The sequence below is a fragment of the Aythya ferina genome (genome assembly GCF_964211825.1).
Source record: "Aythya ferina genome assembly, chromosome: 23".
NCBI lineage: Eukaryota > Metazoa > Chordata > Aves > Anseriformes > Anatidae > Aythya > Aythya ferina.
This window is the reverse complement of record NC_140321.1, coordinates 7187519-7202233: the sequence shown is the minus strand read 5'-3', so window position 1 is coordinate 7202233 and position 14715 is coordinate 7187519. Positions and strand designations below refer to the sequence as shown.

General features: G+C 75.3%; 4 protein-coding genes across 7 annotated transcripts; 3 read left to right on the top strand and 1 right to left on the bottom strand.

Moving 5' to 3' along the window:
* Window positions 1-1340: 1340 nt before the first annotated feature.
* Window positions 1341-5001, top strand: SP6 (Sp6 transcription factor). Its single transcript, XM_084496707.1, has 2 exons — window positions 1341-1475; window positions 3884-5001. The coding sequence occupies exon 2, from the start codon at window positions 3920-3922 to the stop codon at window positions 4991-4993; it is 1074 nt and encodes a 357-aa protein (XP_084352833.1). The 5' UTR covers window positions 1341-1475; window positions 3884-3919; the 3' UTR covers window positions 4994-5001.
* A 2805-nt stretch (window positions 5002-7806) lies between these two features.
* Window positions 7807-10313, top strand: SCRN2 (secernin 2). Of its 3 annotated transcripts, XM_084496751.1 has the most exons (8): window positions 7807-7818; window positions 8100-8271; window positions 8355-8536; window positions 8610-8809; window positions 8938-9153; window positions 9304-9469; window positions 9565-9742; window positions 9833-10313. In XM_084496751.1, the coding sequence occupies exons 2-8, from the start codon at window positions 8101-8103 to the stop codon at window positions 9989-9991; spliced, it is 1272 nt and encodes a 423-aa protein (XP_084352877.1). In that variant the 5' UTR covers window positions 7807-7818; window position 8100; the 3' UTR covers window positions 9992-10313. The 3 variants fall into 3 exon arrangements, with proteins under 3 accessions (XP_084352877.1, XP_084352878.1, XP_084352876.1); XM_084496752.1 differs by lacking the exon at window positions 7807-7818 and having other exon boundaries at window positions 7862-8271; window positions 9605-9742; window positions 9833-9969; XM_084496750.1 differs by lacking the exon at window positions 7807-7818 and having other exon boundaries at window positions 7864-8271.
* On the bottom strand, window positions 10288-12419 carry LRRC46 (leucine rich repeat containing 46). Of its 2 annotated transcripts, XM_084496762.1 has the most exons (6): window positions 12267-12419; window positions 12068-12114; window positions 11840-11949; window positions 11194-11263; window positions 10804-10985; window positions 10288-10674 (listed from the first exon to the last, which is right to left on the bottom strand). In XM_084496762.1, exons 1-6 carry the CDS (start codon window positions 12342-12344, stop codon window positions 10304-10306), a joined length of 858 nt encoding a protein of 285 aa, XP_084352888.1. In that variant the 5' UTR covers window positions 12345-12419; the 3' UTR covers window positions 10288-10303. The 2 variants fall into 2 exon arrangements, with proteins under 2 accessions (XP_084352888.1, XP_084352887.1); XM_084496761.1 differs by having other exon boundaries at window positions 10288-10985.
* Window positions 12420-12497: 78 nt separating this feature from the next.
* MRPL10 (mitochondrial ribosomal protein L10) lies at window positions 12498-14674 on the top strand. The gene is made up of 5 exons (XM_084496127.1): window positions 12498-12555; window positions 12923-13092; window positions 13327-13491; window positions 13575-13719; window positions 14045-14674. The coding sequence occupies exons 1-5, from the start codon at window positions 12519-12521 to the stop codon at window positions 14299-14301; spliced, it is 774 nt and encodes a 257-aa protein (XP_084352253.1). The 5' UTR covers window positions 12498-12518; the 3' UTR covers window positions 14302-14674.
* Window positions 14675-14715: the final 41 nt, after the last annotated feature.

The following is a 14715-nucleotide window of genomic DNA, read 5'->3' as shown; positions in this document are numbered from 1 at the left end:
CTGCCTGTTCAGGGAACCGGGGACACCCCAGGCTGCGGTGGGACGTGGGGCTGGGGTCCGGCTGTGCCCCCCCGTGTGCCCCACGGAGCGTGTGGGTGCCGGCTGCGCCTGGTTGTGTCCTCGGGGACCCCGCTGCCCCCCGCCCCCCCCCCCCCCAGCAGGGTCCCCGAGCCCCAGCACGGCAGAGCCGGGGGCCGTGCTCCACCCCACCCGCAGCCGCGTTTCGGTGGCGGCGGAGCCGTCCTAGCCCTGCGCGCTCGCCGGGACCCACGCGATGATGAAAACCAGGAGAGTTTCCCCCAGGGCGAAGGAGTTCCCTCGCCCGCCGCCCGGCCGGGTGCTTGGCAAGCGCCGAGGAGCTGCGGGCTCCCACGCGCCGGGCTCGGCCGGCCGGGCTCGCGGGGCTGCGGCCGGGGTCCTGGCTCCAGCGGGGCGCCGGCACCGGGGGACGCCCTTCCCCAGGGCCCCGGGGCTGGGGGGGCTCCCCCAGGGCCGCCGCAGCCCCCCGCAGACAGCCCCGCTCCAGCCGGGGGCTTTGGGCGCAGGAATGGGGCCAAAAGGCCCAAACGGCCCCACGACGGCCGAGGGACCGAAAGGTTCTGCGTGGGGCCTGGCAGCTGCTGGGGCTCCTGGCAGCCCCCCCGGCCTGGGCTCCCCGGGGGCGGGGGGGCGGAGATGGGGCCAGGAGGGTCGGACCCCCGCAGCTGAGCGGGGTCGGGCTCAGCCCGGACCTCCCGGGCCCTTTGGGCTGTCCCGAGCCATTTGGGTAAGGGGGGGCTCGGCTCTCAGCTCCCCCCTCGGTGCCACCACACGTCCGCCCCCAGCCCGGGGGTCCCCCGAGCCCTGCACTTGTCCCCGTCCCCTCGACCCCACGGCAGGGGGACAATGGGGCCAGGCGGGGCTGAACCCCTCGGGACAGGGGCACTGAGCCCCCCCGGGACAGAGGCATTGAGCCCCCAGGACAGGGGCACTGATACCCCCGGGCCGGGGGTGGGAGCGGGGCGGGGGCTCGGCGCCACCCCCGGGGGGCTGCGGGGCCCGGCCGGGGCTCGGCCGCTGCCGTCGGGGCGCGGGGGGGGCCGCGGGCGCGCAGGGAGGCGGCGGCGGCTTTCTTCTTTAATTAGCGCCGGTCGCGGTGTCTGCTGCGAACTTCCCGTCCCCTCCCTCCGCTTTCAAGCGCCGGATCCCGGCCGGGGCCGGGGCCGCCGCCACCGCCGGGCTCTGCCTCCAAGGGTTAAAAGCGCCTGGGCCGGGCTGGGCCGGGCCGGGCCGGGCGGGGAGGGGCAGGGCGGGAGGCGGCGCGGGGGGGAAGAGCCGGGAGCGCGGCCGGGACCCGGCCATTCCTGCTCGCCCGGCCCGGTGGGTGCCCGCTCCTGGGGAGCCGCGCGGGTCCCTCGGGGTCCCTCGGCAGCCAGCGCCGCCCGCCCCGCCGATGAGGACGGAGCCGCCGGGAGCCCGCCGCCGCCGCTAGACCCGTAGGTACCCGCGGCGCCGCCGCCCCGACGGCCGGCACGGGGGCGGGCCCCGCTGCCCGGTGCCGCGGACGGGACCGCGCCGCTCCCGGCTCCCGGCTCCCGGCTCCCGGCGCGGCCCGACCCGAGCGAGCCCCCGCGGCCGCCCCCGGTCCCCGCGGGTCCCCGCGAGCCGCGCGTGGAGCGAGCCGCGGCCCCTCCGCACCGCCCCGGCCCGGGGAGCCCCCGCCCGCGGCACCCTCCGAGTCCCCCCCGCGCTCCCGGTGCCGGTGCCCGGCCGGGCCGAGCCGAGGGCAGCGCCGCCCGCCCGACCCCGCCGCGGGGCGAGGCACCGGCTGGGCTGGGAGCCTGCCGAGCCGCCTCTGCCCAGCCCGGCCGTGACTCACGGCGCGCATCAGCCGCCGCTGCCTCAGTTTCCCCGCGGTGCGGTGGGCAGCGCGTCGCCGAGCCCCGCCAGGGAGGGAGGGGGCAGCGCCGGGCCCCGGGCTTCTCCCGGCACCCCGGTGGAAAAACGCCCCGGGAGCCCCGCGGGGCAGGGGCAGGGCGGCGGGGACAGCGCCGGGGCCGGGGGGCCGGGGCTCGGCCGGGGGGGTCGCTCCGGGGGGCACCGGGGAGGGACCGCGCTGGGTGGGAGCTGCCCGGGCCCCCCCGCGCGTCCCCTCTGCCCCCGGCTCCTTCCTTCAGCCTGGGGGGTCGGGGGGCTGGGGTCGTGCCTGGCGGTCCCCTCCGCCCCCCCTCCGTGTGTCCCCGGGATGGGACACGGCCGCGGGGAGTTGTGGCTCTGCTGCAGCACCCACGGGGAGCAGGGGGGCTGGCGGGGGGCTCAAGACCCCACTGGAGGCTGGCGCAGGATGGGGCGATGTGGTGGCCTCGCACCCGCTGGCTGCTAACCCTCGCCCCCCCGCCTGGCATCCCCAGGAGCCCTCCAGTGTCAGGGGCAATCGGTGCCGACCCCCCCAGGGCAGGGGTGCACAGAGCCGAGCCCACCCAGGGGAGCAGCACCCCCTTACCCGGGGGCTCCTCCTGCCGCGCCCCCCAGCCCTGCAGCGCTCAGCTCGGTGCCTCTGTAGCGCAGGTGGAGAGGGGTCCTGCTGGGGGGGATTTTGGCACCCCCAGCCCCTGCCTTCGCTGTGGGGTCCCCCTGTGCCTGCCCACGCACTGCCCACCAAGGGAAAGCGGTCACCCCACGCGGCTGGGTGCTGCCGGGGGGCTTCAGCGCTGGGCCCTGCTCCTGCCCCCTGCTCGTAGTGCTGAGGGTGGGGGGCTCTGGGGGCCTGGCCCCAACCCCAAAGCACCGGCACCCCCCTGCACTTCCCTGGGGGTCCGTCCCCATCCCACACGGGCCGGGGGTGCCGGGGGGTGGCGTGGCCTCGCACCCGGGCTTCTGCCACGGGGAGAAAGGGGGGAGGAGGGCAGGGGTCTCGGCCACCCCCCCCCCCCCCCACGGCGCCGGTGGGAAGTCGGGGGGCGGGAGCTGGTGGCGGCAGGTGGATTTCAACACCGGGGTGGGGCCCGGCCCCCGTGGGGTTTGCACAGCTCCCGGTGAGTCACGGCCGCGCTGCGGGGAGCAGCAGGTGCCTGGGGCCGGGGCTGCGTGGCCGCAGGCGAAGGCAGCCCTGAGCCCGGCTTCAAAGCGCTGCCGCTGGCTCGGCCCCGGGGCTCCGCTCCCCTGTCCCACTGCCAGCTGGCCCGGGGGGGGGCTGCGGCCCCACAACAGCTCGGGGGCTCCCGGGGGCTGTGTCCCAGTGCTGTGGGGCAAGACCCCAGGGCTGGGCCGGGAGTGGGGCGGGGGCTTGGGGCTGCTGCTTGCTGCCCTGCAGCCCCCGGGGGACCCCAGCAGGGGTCGGTGCCCCGGCTGTGTTAGGGGGGTTAGGGCAGGGAGGGTCGAGGCAGAGCCCTGCGGCTTCCCCGGGTACAGGAATTCGGCCCCAGCCCCTCTGGGCCACAGACGTGACCCGCTGGGTCCGCACCGGGGGCTGGCGCTGGGTCTGCAGGGTCGGTGCCCCCTGCCTGGGGGCCGAGGGGGGGGTGCCCCTGCCTGGCCTCCGTCCCGCTGGGCTGTGTGGTGGGGAAATGTCCTCAGTGAAGGGGTGCTGGGGTGACGGGCACTGGGGACACTGCCCTGGGCTGGACACTGCCCCGGCAGGGCTGGCACCCGCAGCACGGCGCTGAGCCCACACGGGCACTGCCGCCTGCCTCAGTTTCCCCGAGCACTGCAGGGCTCTGCCCGGGGCCAGGAGCCGGGGCCGGGGCTGCCGCCGGTGACAGCCCCCCCGGTGCCAGGGCGGGCGGCCGCGGGGAGACCCCGGGGCGGGCAAGGGGGGGGGGGGGGGGCCGGAGGGGCGAGGGCGCCCGCAGCCCTCTCTTCTCACGGCTCCTCTCTCCCCCGCCGCCCCTCCTTGGCCCTGCAGGTCTGTCTGCGCCACCGCCCGCGCCGCCGTTCGGCAATGCTCACAGCTGTCTGCGGCTCTCTTGGGAACCAGTCCTCCGACGCGCCCCGCGCCTCCCCGACCCACCTGGACCTGCAGCCGCTGCAGCCCTTCCAGCCCCACGGCAGCGCCGCGGCGGGCGCCGACTTCGCCTCCCCGCTGCCGCCCCCGGAGCTGCCGCTGGCGGGCCCCGACGCCGCCTTCGCCGCCCCCGGCGCCTACGAGCCCCATGGCCCCCCGCGGCTAGAGCTGCCCCCCGACGGCCCCGCCGCCCCCGGCTCCTACGCCAAGCTGCTGCAGGCGGCCCCGGACATGGCGCACCCCTATGAGCCCTGGTTTCGGCCCCCCCACCCCGGCCCCCCCGGCGAGGAGGGGGGCGTCAACTGGTGGGACCTCCACGCCGGGGCCAGCTGGATGGAGCTGCCCCACGGGCAGGGGGGGCTGCAGGTGCCCGCGCCCCCCGGGCTGCAGCCGCCGCTGGGGGGGTACGGCGGGGGCGAGCCCCAGCTCTGCGCCCCCCCCGCCCACCTCCTGCCCCCCGCCCAGCACCTCCTGGGGCCGGAGGGGGCCAAGGCGCTGGAGGGGCCCCCCGAGGCGGAGGGGGGCGGCCGGGCCAAGGGGGGCCGGCGGGCGGTGCCGCGGGGCGGGGGGCAGGCGGCGTGCCGCTGCCCCAACTGCCAGGAGGCCGAGAGGGGGGGGCCCTGCCCCGACGGCGCCAAGCGCAAGCACCTGCACAACTGCCACATCCCGGGCTGCGGCAAGGCGTACGCCAAGACCTCGCACCTCAAGGCCCACCTGCGCTGGCACAGCGGCGACCGGCCCTTCGTCTGCAACTGGCTCTTCTGCGGCAAGCGCTTCACCCGCTCCGACGAGCTGCAGCGGCACCTCCAGACCCACACGGGCACCAAGAAGTTCACCTGCCCCGTCTGCGGCCGCGTCTTCATGCGCAGCGACCACCTGGGCAAGCACATGAAGACGCACGACGGCGCCAAGGACGGCGGCGAGCCCGAGGCCAAGGGCGCCGGGGAGCCGCCGGCCGCCAAGGGAGGCAAGCGGGAGCCCGAGGGGGGCAACGCCGCCCCCACAAACTGAGCCGCCGGGCCGGGGGCCGCTGCCGGTGGGGGGGGGGGGACGACCCCGGTGCCCCCTCGGGGCTGGTCTCCGAGGGGCGCGGGGATGCGGCGGGGAGGGGGGGCCGGGCTGGCACCGTGCGCTCGACGTGCCGCCGGAGGGAAGGGGAGCCGGGCGGCGGCCCCCCCGTGCCCCGCAGAGCCGGGGGGGGGGGGGGCGGCAGGTCCCCGTGCCCCGCCGCCCACCCCGCAGCCCCCCCCCCCCGCTGCGGCCGTGCCCGGGTGTGGAGCGGCGCAGCCGGCGCTGCCCGCGGCAGTTTCACTTGTCCCGCGCCCGCTCCCCCCGTCCTCCCCCGGCTTCCCAAATCTTTTTTCGGGAGGCCGCTGGCAGGCGGCGGGGCTGTTTGGGAGGAACATCAAGGGGAGCCGAGGAGCCGGCGCTGCCTGGGCTTGTCCGGCCCGAGCGGGGAGGAAGGAGAAAGCGAGAGGAGCCCCAGAGCCCTCGCTCCGGGAGCGTGGCCGCGGCCCCGCAGCCCCCGGGCGACGCCGCTCCCCGGCCCCCTCCCCGCCAGCCCCCGAGATGCTGGGGGAATCGCCGCCCCCCCGGCTTTTGGTGCCGTTTGCTCTGGGGACAGCTCGGTGCTGGGGGTGGGGGGCTCCTTACCCCCGGGGGGGGGGGGGATCCCGTAGCCTGCCCGTGGGACCCCCACTTGGGGCTCGGGTGCTACGGCCCCCACCCCCCTTTTTTTTTTTTTTTTTTTTTTTTTTGGCCCAAATTGAGGCCAGAAAAAAAAAAAAAAAAAAGAAAAAAGGAAAAAAAAAGAAAGAGAAACCCTGCTTGAATGTGAGTTGTGGCAGGGGGGTGCTGCGCTGGGGGCGGCATCCCCGGCCGGGGGCCGCGGCGGGCGCGTCTCTCGCTGGGCACGCGGTTGCCCAAGCGCACGCCTGCAGCTTTCCCACACCCACCGCGGCCCCGGGCGGGAAGCGCGGGGCGGCCGCGGCCCCGGGAGAGCCGGGACGGCCGCATTCCTCCGCCCGCCGGTCCCCCCCCCCATCCCCGCCCCCCCCCTCCCTCCCGCGGCCGTCCCTCCCCGGGGACCCCGCAGCTGCGGGCACCCCCCGCCCGCCCCCTGCATGCTGCCTGTCCCCGGGGACCCTGCACCTGCGGGGCCCCCGGCTGCCCCCCCCCCCCGCCCCGTGCATGCTGCCCGTCCCCTGGGGCCCTGTAACCGTCCCTCCCCGGGACCCCCTAGTCCGGGGGGCATCCACCTGTCCCCCTGTGCATGCTGCCTGTCCCCCCGGGGACCCCGTCTGTCCCTGCCCAGGTCCCCGTATCTCCTGGGAATGTCTTGGGGTGTCCCCCCCAGGGACCCCACAGCTCCCCTCCTCTGGGGCTGTCCCCCTTCCCCCAGGGACCCCCCGTCCGTCCTTCATCCCCCGGCTGGCGGTCCACGAAGTGCTCGGGTTTTCGACCTTTTGGGTTTTATCCCCCCGGTTTTGGCAGAACCCCTTGGGCAAAGGAGACGGGACCTGGGAGCTGGGGGGGGGGGCTGGGGGCAGGGCGGGCTGCTGGGGGCACCGGGACCACCGGCTGTGCCCCGCAGCCGGCACCAGTTCACACCAGTTGGGAATCCGGGGAGGGGGGAGATGGGGGGGGGGCCCCGATCCTGGGGCTCCGGGGGGGGCCGTGTCCGGGGCTGCCCGGGCTCGGAGCGCCCCGGGGTCCGGGGGGGAAGGGGTGGAGGTGAAGTCGAGCGGGGTCCGTGCCCAGAGGGCGCCCCGCAGCCTTCGGTTTCGATTGTTTTATTATTATTATTAATTATTAATTATTATTATTAATATTATTATTTTATTAAGGTGAAGCCAGGCTTTGCCACCCGGGCAGGGTGGCCGCCTCCGGGTGAAGCTGTAGCCGCGGCCCTTTGTGATGGGGGGGGGGGGACACGGGACCGGCGCAGGGTCCCGACCCCGTCCCCGTCCCCACCCCGGTCCCGTCCCGCCCCGCGCCCCCCGGAGGACCCCTCCCGAGGTGAAGTCTCGCTGGGGCCCGGGGCCGCCGCAGCCCCCCCGCCGCCGTTCCCAGCACGGAGCCGCCCCCCCCCCTCCCGGTACCCGGTACGGTGCCTGTCGAGGGGGTTGGGTTTGGGGGCGCGGAGCCCCGGGCGGTACCGGGGAGGGCCCGGGGCGGTACCGGGTGATCCCGGGGGGAGTGGGTTGGGGGGGGGCCAGGTGCTCTCGGCCCCCGCCCCTGCCCGCCGCGATGGGGCAACGGAGGCTGCGGAACCGGGCGGGGAGGCCGGAGGCCGGCCCCCGCCCGCCCGAACCAGTCCGGCCGGCTGCGGCGTGGGGCTCCGGCCCCGCGCTGCCCCCGCGCCGCGTCCCCCCCCCGGCACCGCCCCGGGCCGGGGAGGAACCGGCAGCGCCGGCCCCGGGCTCCCCCGCCCAGCCCCGCCCGGGGGCCGGGGGCGCTGCGGCCGGGGGCGGGCGGGGGGCGGCGGCCGCGCGGGAGGAGGCTGCGGGGCGGGGGCTCGTTTTGTACCGGAATAAACCGCGAGTTTTCCACGGCCCGGCGCTCCGGCTCCTCTGTGCGGGGATGGGGGAGGATGGGGGGGGACCGGGAGGGACCGGGAGGGACCGGGAGGGACCGGGAGGGACCGGGAGGGTCCCCGGGGGTCGCGTCCTGCACCCCGCGGCCGCCCTCGGACCCTGCGGGGGCACCGGGGGCACCGGGCCGGTAACGCCGTCCTGCGGCCTCCGGCCACGGGGCGCCGCCGTCGGCCGCACCGGACGGGGCGGGCGGGGACCGGGGGGGGCGGGACCGGGTGGCAACGGCGGCAGCGGCGGCAGGTCCGCGGGGTGGGGGCGTCCCGGTAACGGGGCTCGGGCGGGGCGGGCGGGAGCCGTGATCCGTGCACCTGGGGGGTCCCGGTAACCGGGGCTGTGCGTGCGGGGGGTCCCGGTGCCTGGGGTCGTCGAGGGCGGCCCCGGTCGGTGCAGAGCCGCAGGGCCCCGGGGCAGGAGGCGCCGGTGCCCCTCTGACCGAGCCAGCCCCGGGGTGGGGGTCCTGGGGCCACGTCCAGGACAGGGACGAGGCGGTGACGCCCCCGTCGGTGCCCCCCCGGGTTCAGGATGGCGGGGCAGGGTCCCGCGCCCTCGTCCTGCGACTGCTTCGTGGCGCTGCCCCCGCACACCGCGGCCCCCGCCGTCATCTTCGGCAAGAACGCCGACCGGCCGCGCCACGAGGTGCAGGAGATCGTCTACGTCCCCGCCGCCACGCACCGCCCCGGGGACAGAGTCCAGGTGAGAGCACGGAGGGCACCGGGGCCCCGGGGGCGGCGGGAGGAGCGCCAGGGCTCAGCCGCCGCCACCCCCGTGCTGCGCAGTGCACCTACCTCGAGATCGAGCAGGCCCACAGGACCCACGCCGTGGTGCTGAGCCGCCCCGCGTGGCTGTGGGGCGCCGAGATGGGCGCCAACGAGCACGGCGTCTGCGTGGGCAACGAGGGCGTCTGGACCCGCGAGCCCGTGGGCGAGGACGAGGCGCTGCTGGGCATGGACCTGGTGAGGTGAGCACCGGCCCCCGCCGCCCCCCATGACCCCCCGGGGCGCGAGGCCGACCGGGTGCCCGCGGCGCTGCAGGCTGGGGCTGGAGCGGGGCAGCTCTGCCCGGGAGGCCCTGGAGGTGATCACGGCCCTGCTGGAGCGGCACGGCCAGGGCGGGAGCTGCAAGGAGGAGCCGGTGCCCTTCGTCTACCACAACACCTTCCTGCTGGCTGACCGCACCGAGGCCTGGGTGCTGGAGACGGCCGGCCGCTACTGGGCGGCCCAGAGGATCCGAGGTGAGCGGGCACTGGTTGTACTGGGCGGCGGTCCCGCCGTCGCCTCGCTTACCCCAGCTTCGGGCTGTTTTTTGGGAGCCCTGTCCCCTCGGGCCTCCCCTTCACCTGATCCGCCCCGACCTCGGCAGAGGGCAGCCGCAACATCTCCAACCAGCTCAGCATCGGCACGGACATCGCGGCCGAGCACGCGGAGCTGCGGCAGCGAGCCCGGAGCCAGGGCTGGTGGAGCGGGGCCGGGGAGTTCAGCTTCGCCGACGCCTTCTCCCTGGAGCAGCAGCCGCCCCGCATGGAAGCTGCCAAGGCTCGCTACCGCGCCGGCAAGGAGCTGCTGAGGCAGCACGCAGGTGGGCACGGGGACAGGACCGGGGCTGTGGGGACAGAACCGGGGCACGGGGGCAGGACCAGGGCATGGGGGCAGCTGTACCTGTCTCGCCCTGGTGTCTCCCCGCTCGCCCTGGCCGCAGCAGCCGTTGTGGCTCTGCCTCCCCTGCCAGGGCACATCACGGCGGAGACCTTCATGGCCATCCTGCGGGACAAGGCCAGCGGCATCTGCGTGGACTCGGAGGGGTTCCGCACGGCGGGCAGCATGGTGTCCGTGCTGCCCCGGGACCCCGCTGTGCCCTGCGTCCACTTCTTCACGGCCACCCCGGACCCGTCCAGGTGAGGACGGTCGGGGGGGGGGGCCCTGGGGTGGCCGAGCCGTGCCCTGGGCCGGGTGTCGCGGCGGTGCCACGGCCCCGGCTCCTCTGCGGCAGGTCTGTCTTCAAGCCCTTCGTCTTCGTGGCCGGCCTGAAGCCCGCGCCGCAGGTTTTGTCTCCCAGCTTCAGCGACGACCCCGCCAGGAAGGTGCCGCGCTTCCAGAGCACGGTGGATCGGCGGCACGAGCTGTACCGCCGGCATCAGGCGGCGCTGGAGCTGATGGAGCGGGACCAGGTACCGCAGAGCCCTTCCCACGGGGACGGGGAGGCGGTCGGGTGCCCTGCGGGTGCCGGGCCTCAGCTCTTCTGCCCCTGACCCCGCCAGGAGCAGGGCCAGAAGCTGCAGCAGACGCTGCGGGACCTGGAGAGGCAGGGCCTGGAGGCGGTGAACGCGCTGCTGGGGGGGGACGTGGCCCCCCGCCCCGAGGAGCTGGCTGAGCTCTTCTTTGACTGCGTGGATGCGGAGATGAAGTTTTACAAATAAACCCGGCGCAGGTGGGTTGGGAGGGCGGGGGAGCTGAGCCTGGGCTCCAGCTCGGCCCCCCCCACGGTATCACTCCCTGCTGGGGGCTGAGAAAACCTCCCCCCCCCGGAGCCCTGCCCGGCTCCTCGCCTCCTCCCGCTCTGGAGCAGCCTCCCTGTGGAGCCCCCAGCCCTGTAACGTGTCCCAGTAAAACCAGTGCTGGAAGGGAGGGCCGTGGCCTGGAAGGGGGTGACAGGGAGGGGGGGCTGCCCCCCCCCCCAGCCCCTTCGTGTGCCCCAGCTGCAGCCAGAGCCCTGTAGGAATAAAGAGCCTTTAATCCCCACTGCTGCTGCGCCGGGGCCGGCTCCTTGGGCTGCTGCCTGCTTCTTTGCTCCTCTGCTGCTCGTTTCCCCTCACAGGGCCGCGCTGCAGGGGGGCGGCCTGCCCTGCCCCGGGGGGGGGACGTGGCCGTGCCCCCTGCTTCATGTGGGGCCGGGGCTGAGCCTGCCTGGGGCCTGGGGCCGGGGCTGTGCCCCCCTCCCCGGGGCTGGGGGCTCGGCAGGGCTCGGTGCCCACTGAGCCCGGCGGGGGGGGCAGCAGCAGCCTCCGCAGCTCCTGCAGGCGGCTCCGGTGTTCCTCCAGGGCCTCCCCCCGCCTCCGCCGGGAGCGCCCGGCCAGCTCCTGGTGAAGGTCTGCAAAGAAATCTGCCCGGGAGGGAGGGGAATCACGAGGGGGGGCCTGGCACGGCTCCCCGAGCTCCCTGCCCCCTCCTGGTGTCACCCCTGGGGACAGGGTGACCCCACGCAAGCCGTGTCCTGCTTCTGCCCGGGCACCTTTGTCTGCAGTGAAGGGGGCACCGGGCTCAAAGAACAGCTCCTCGTCATCATCCTCGCTGCTGGGAGAACCTTCCTCCTCCTCCTCCTCCTCTTCCTCACCCGGGGCAGGGTCGGTGCAGCCACGGAGGGGCCGGGTGTCCAGCTGCAGGAGGTGGGGCAGCGCTCCCACCACCAGCTCCCTGCAAGCAGCAGGCGAGCAGCGGCCGTTCCCCCGCCACCATGACCCCGCAGCCCCCTCACTGCACCCCCCGGCCCGGGCAGAGTCAGGCTGCGACCTCCTGGGTCCGGGGGAGGTGCTGAGTACGTCCGGGGGCTGCTTTCACTGAGGGGCTGGTGGGGTTGGGGGCTCCTGTCCCCCTTCATCACCACCAGGTTCCCCCGACCCACCTGTACCCGGGCTGCCGGGTGCACGCGTTTCCTGTTAAGTCCAGGAGCCGGAGGCTGCGGGGCAGCTCGTCTGCACGGGGCGAGGGGAGGGAGGGAGGCTGAGAAGGGGCCTGAGCCCCCCCTGCCCCACGGAGCTGCGCGTGCAGCAAGCCCCTGAGCGCCGCCACCTCCCGGGGCATTCAGGCACATTCCTGAGGCCACGGCCCCGCCGTGGGAAGCAGCCTCGCGCCTCCCAGCTGGGCGAGCTGAGGGAACGGGTATTCCTCACAGCCTGACAGTGAGAACAGAGATTTTTTCCCTTCCCAGACTGTCACCGTTCCCTTTCTCACCCGTCTGCAAGCACAGCGCCTGGTGCCACACCAGAAACACTACAGAAGTGCCAAGGGAGACGCCCCTGGGTCCCTTCCCCTTTTCCCCTTCTGCCGAAATGCACCCACGGGAACCTCCTGGCAGCCTGGGGCAGCGTGAGCCCGACTGCCTGACCTCTGCTGGGCAGGGGTCAGAGGGGAAGCAGGCTCCTGGGCTCCCAGTGCCCCACAGGGACGTGCACCCCAGGCACGGGGCCAGGCTGTGCCGGTGCCACCCCACGGCCTGGGCACTGCCCGGGCAGAGCGAGGCCAGCGCCGGGTCCGGCCGTGCCGCCCACCTGCGTCCAGCGTCTGGATCAGGTTCTGGGACAGGTCCAGGACGCGCAGCTGCTGCAGGGGCCGCAGGTTCTGCACCCTGCGGATGCGGTTCCCAGCCAGGGACAGGAACCTGCGGAGCACAGGGACGGGGGGGGGGGGGGGGGGGGGTCTCGTGCCCAGCTGCCGGGTTCCGGCCGCGCCTCGGAGCCCCCCCCGGTGCTCCCCCCCCCCGCGGGGGCCACGCGTACCGCAGGCTGGGGAAGCAGCACAGGTTCTCGATCTTCTCGATTCGGTTCTGGGGAAAAAACAACACAAACACAAACAACGTGAAAAAAAAAAAAAAAAAAAAAAAAAAAAACAAAACCCAAAAACCAGCAACGTGAAAACAGCAACGTGCACCGGGGCCCAGCTGGGGGGGGCCCGGCCCGGTTGCCCCCGGTGCCTCACCCGCTGCAGGCCCAGGCTGCGAACCCCCTGCAGGCCGCACAGCTCGGCCCCGGGGCGGGCCCGGGCCCGCCCGGACATGGCGGGGACACCGGGGGGGACCGGGGGGGGCACCGGAGGCACCGGGGGCGGCGGGGCCGGGGCCGGGCAGCGGGGGGCGGGGCCGGCCGCAGCGTGCCCGTTGCTAGGAGACGGCCGGGCCGGAAGGGGCGGGGCCTCAGCCGGCCCAGCAGGCTCCGCGCGCCCGCGGCCAAGATGGCGGCGGTCAGCGGCGGGGCCCCGTGGAGGACGGGTGAGAGCCGGGACCGGGACATGGAAACGGAAAACGGGACCGGGACACGGGCATGGGGACGGGACCGGGACCGGGACCGGGACCGGGACTGGGATCGGGTCCGGGACACGGGAAACGGGACTGGGACCGGGACCGGGAAACGGGGTCGGGGTGAACACCGGGGGACCGGGGACCGGGACGGGGACAAGCACGGGGCGAGCGGCGGGGATGGGGACACCGGGACCGGGACCGGGGACGGGTACGGGGAGGGCCACGGGGTGGGCAGGGGCAGGGGGAGGCCCGGTGGGGGAGGCCGGTCCCGGTCCCGGTCCCGGTCCCGGTCCCTCCCGGTCCGGTGCCGTCCCCGAGCTCTGCCGGCCGTCCCCAGGCTGGCTGCCCGCCCTGCGGCTCGCCCGGCGCAGCTCCAAGGCGGTGACGCGGCACTGGAAGGCCGTGCACCTGCAGCGCCAGAAGCTGATGGCCCTCACCGAGTACCTCCCGCCGCGCCCCCCCGTCCCCGAGCGCTGCCTGCGGCCCCCACAACAGCCACAGCAGGAGGTAACGGGGGGGGCACCGGGCGCACCGGGGACACCGGGCAGCTGTGCAGCGACCGCCCCGTGTGTGGGCCCTGCAGCGGGCACAGCCCTGCCGGGGGTTGGGCCCGGGGCCGTCCCATCTGCCCGGTGCCCCCCCGGTGCACGGCAGCCCCTCGCTTCACCGGGTCGGGCTGCAGGGTGGGGGCAGCCCCCAGCCCCCAGCCCCCGGCCGTCCCCATCGCCGCGCTCCCCGCAGGATAACGGGTACGCCCGGCTGTTACGGCGGCAGGTGGAGGAGGTGTTCCGGGACAGCCGCATGGTCGCGGTGTGCCAGTACAACTCCATGCCCGGGGAGGACGTGGTGCTGATGAGGCACTACCTGCGGAAACACAACATCGAGGTCAAGTTCGTCCTGAACGAGGTGGGGCTGGGGGCAGAGCCGGGGGTGAGGGGGGTGCCCCCGGTGCCGCCCCCGTGCTGCGTCCTGAGGGCTGCCTCCCGCAGATCGTCCGCCCCGTGCTGTCCCAGTCCCGCTACAGGAACCTCCTCCCGCTCTTCGTGGGGCGCAACATCCTGCTGGTGAGCCCGGAGACGAAGGCGAAGGAGATGCTGCGGGTGCTGAAGGGAGTGCCGCAGGTCAACCTGCTGGGTGAGAGCCCCCCCTTGCCCCCACCTCCGTCCTCCAGCGCCGAGCTTGGGGCTCCTGCCTGCTGCTGGGGCTGGGGACAGGGGGTTCCTCGGTATGGGGATCCTCTGGGACAGCTTTGGGTGGCGGCAGGGAGGGGAAGGATGCAGGGAGCTGCTGCTGTGGGGCGGAGGAGCGGGGAGCGCTGCCTGCGGCGTGGCAGCTGTCCCCCATCCCCTGGTATCCCGGCGAGAGTCCGGGGAGGCTTCAGCACGCGGCCCTGCAGCACTCGCAGCCTCTCCCCGCAGCCCCGTGCTCGTCCCCAGCCGTGCCTCCCCCTCTCTTCCAGGCGCCTGCATCGACGACACCATCCTGAGCAGGCAGGGGGTGGAGAACTTCGCCAAGCTGCCCTCGCTGGAGGCCTCGCAGGGGCAGACGCTGGGCGCCCTGACGCTGCTGCCCTCGCAGACGTGCTCCCTGCTGCAGCACGGGGCCGCGCACCTCACGGCGCTGCTGGACCAGCACATCCACCAGCTGCGGGACGGGGCCGGCCAGGGGGGGACCCCAACGGGGCCGGAGCCCCCCCAGAGCCCCGGGGCACCCTGAGCCCAGTCCCCAGCCCCTGTTTGGCCCCGTGCGCTGGCTGAGGGTCGGCTCCTCGCTCACGGGCCAGGGCTCGGAGTTTTGCTGCGTGCTGGCAGCCGGCGGGGGGCTGGGGGCAGTGGTGGGCCTGCAGCCCCCGCCTCGTCCCCAACCTCGGCTCCCCCTGCCCGCACCAGCGGCACCGGAGCTGCCCCGGCTGCGTGTGGGAGGGGGGCAGGGGGGGCGCTGGGGCCGGCAGGAGGAGGCAGAGCCGGGGCTGTGCCCCCCTGGAGGCCCCCCAGGGGCCGAGGTGTGCGGAGGGGAGCTCGGTGCTGGGGGAGCTGCGTCTGCGGGGCTGCTGCCATTAAACTGAGCCCGTGGGGGCTGCGATCCCTGAGCCTGGCTCCTCTCTGGGGGGGGCGGGTGGGGGGCTCCTGC

Bases quoted from the DNA above. Each gene is read 5' to 3' on its own strand.
- SP6 (XM_084496707.1), top strand. From the start codon at position 3,920: ATGCTCACAGCTGTCTGCGGCTCTCTTGGGAACCAGTCCTCCGACGCG.
- SCRN2 (XM_084496751.1), top strand. From the start codon at position 8,101: ATGGCGGGGCAGGGTCCCGCGCCCTCGTCCTGCGACTGCTTCGTGGCG. The intron at 8,537-8,609 runs GTGAGCACCGGC...GCGGCGCTGCAG, and splicing joins CTGGGCATGGACCTGGTGAG to GCTGGGGCTGGAGCGGGGCA. The intron at 8,810-8,937 runs GTGAGCGGGCAC...CGACCTCGGCAG, and splicing joins GGCGGCCCAGAGGATCCGAG to AGGGCAGCCGCAACATCTCC.
- LRRC46 (XM_084496761.1), bottom strand. From the start codon at position 12,344: ATGTCCGGGCGGGCCCGGGCCCGCCCCGGGGCCGAGCTGTGCGGCCTG. The intron at 11,950-12,067 runs GTACGCGTGGCC...TGTGCTCCGCAG, and splicing joins TGCTGCTTCCCCAGCCTGCG to GTTCCTGTCCCTGGCTGGGA. The intron at 10,986-11,193 runs GTGGGTCGGGGG...TGCTGCTTGCAG, and splicing joins ACCCGGCAGCCCGGGTACAG to GGAGCTGGTGGTGGGAGCGC.
- MRPL10 (XM_084496127.1), top strand. From the start codon at position 12,519: ATGGCGGCGGTCAGCGGCGGGGCCCCGTGGAGGACGG. The intron at 12,556-12,922 runs GTGAGAGCCGGG...GGCCGTCCCCAG, and splicing joins CGGGGCCCCGTGGAGGACGG to GCTGGCTGCCCGCCCTGCGG. The intron at 13,720-14,044 runs GTGAGAGCCCCC...CCTCTCTTCCAG, and splicing joins GCCGCAGGTCAACCTGCTGG to GCGCCTGCATCGACGACACC.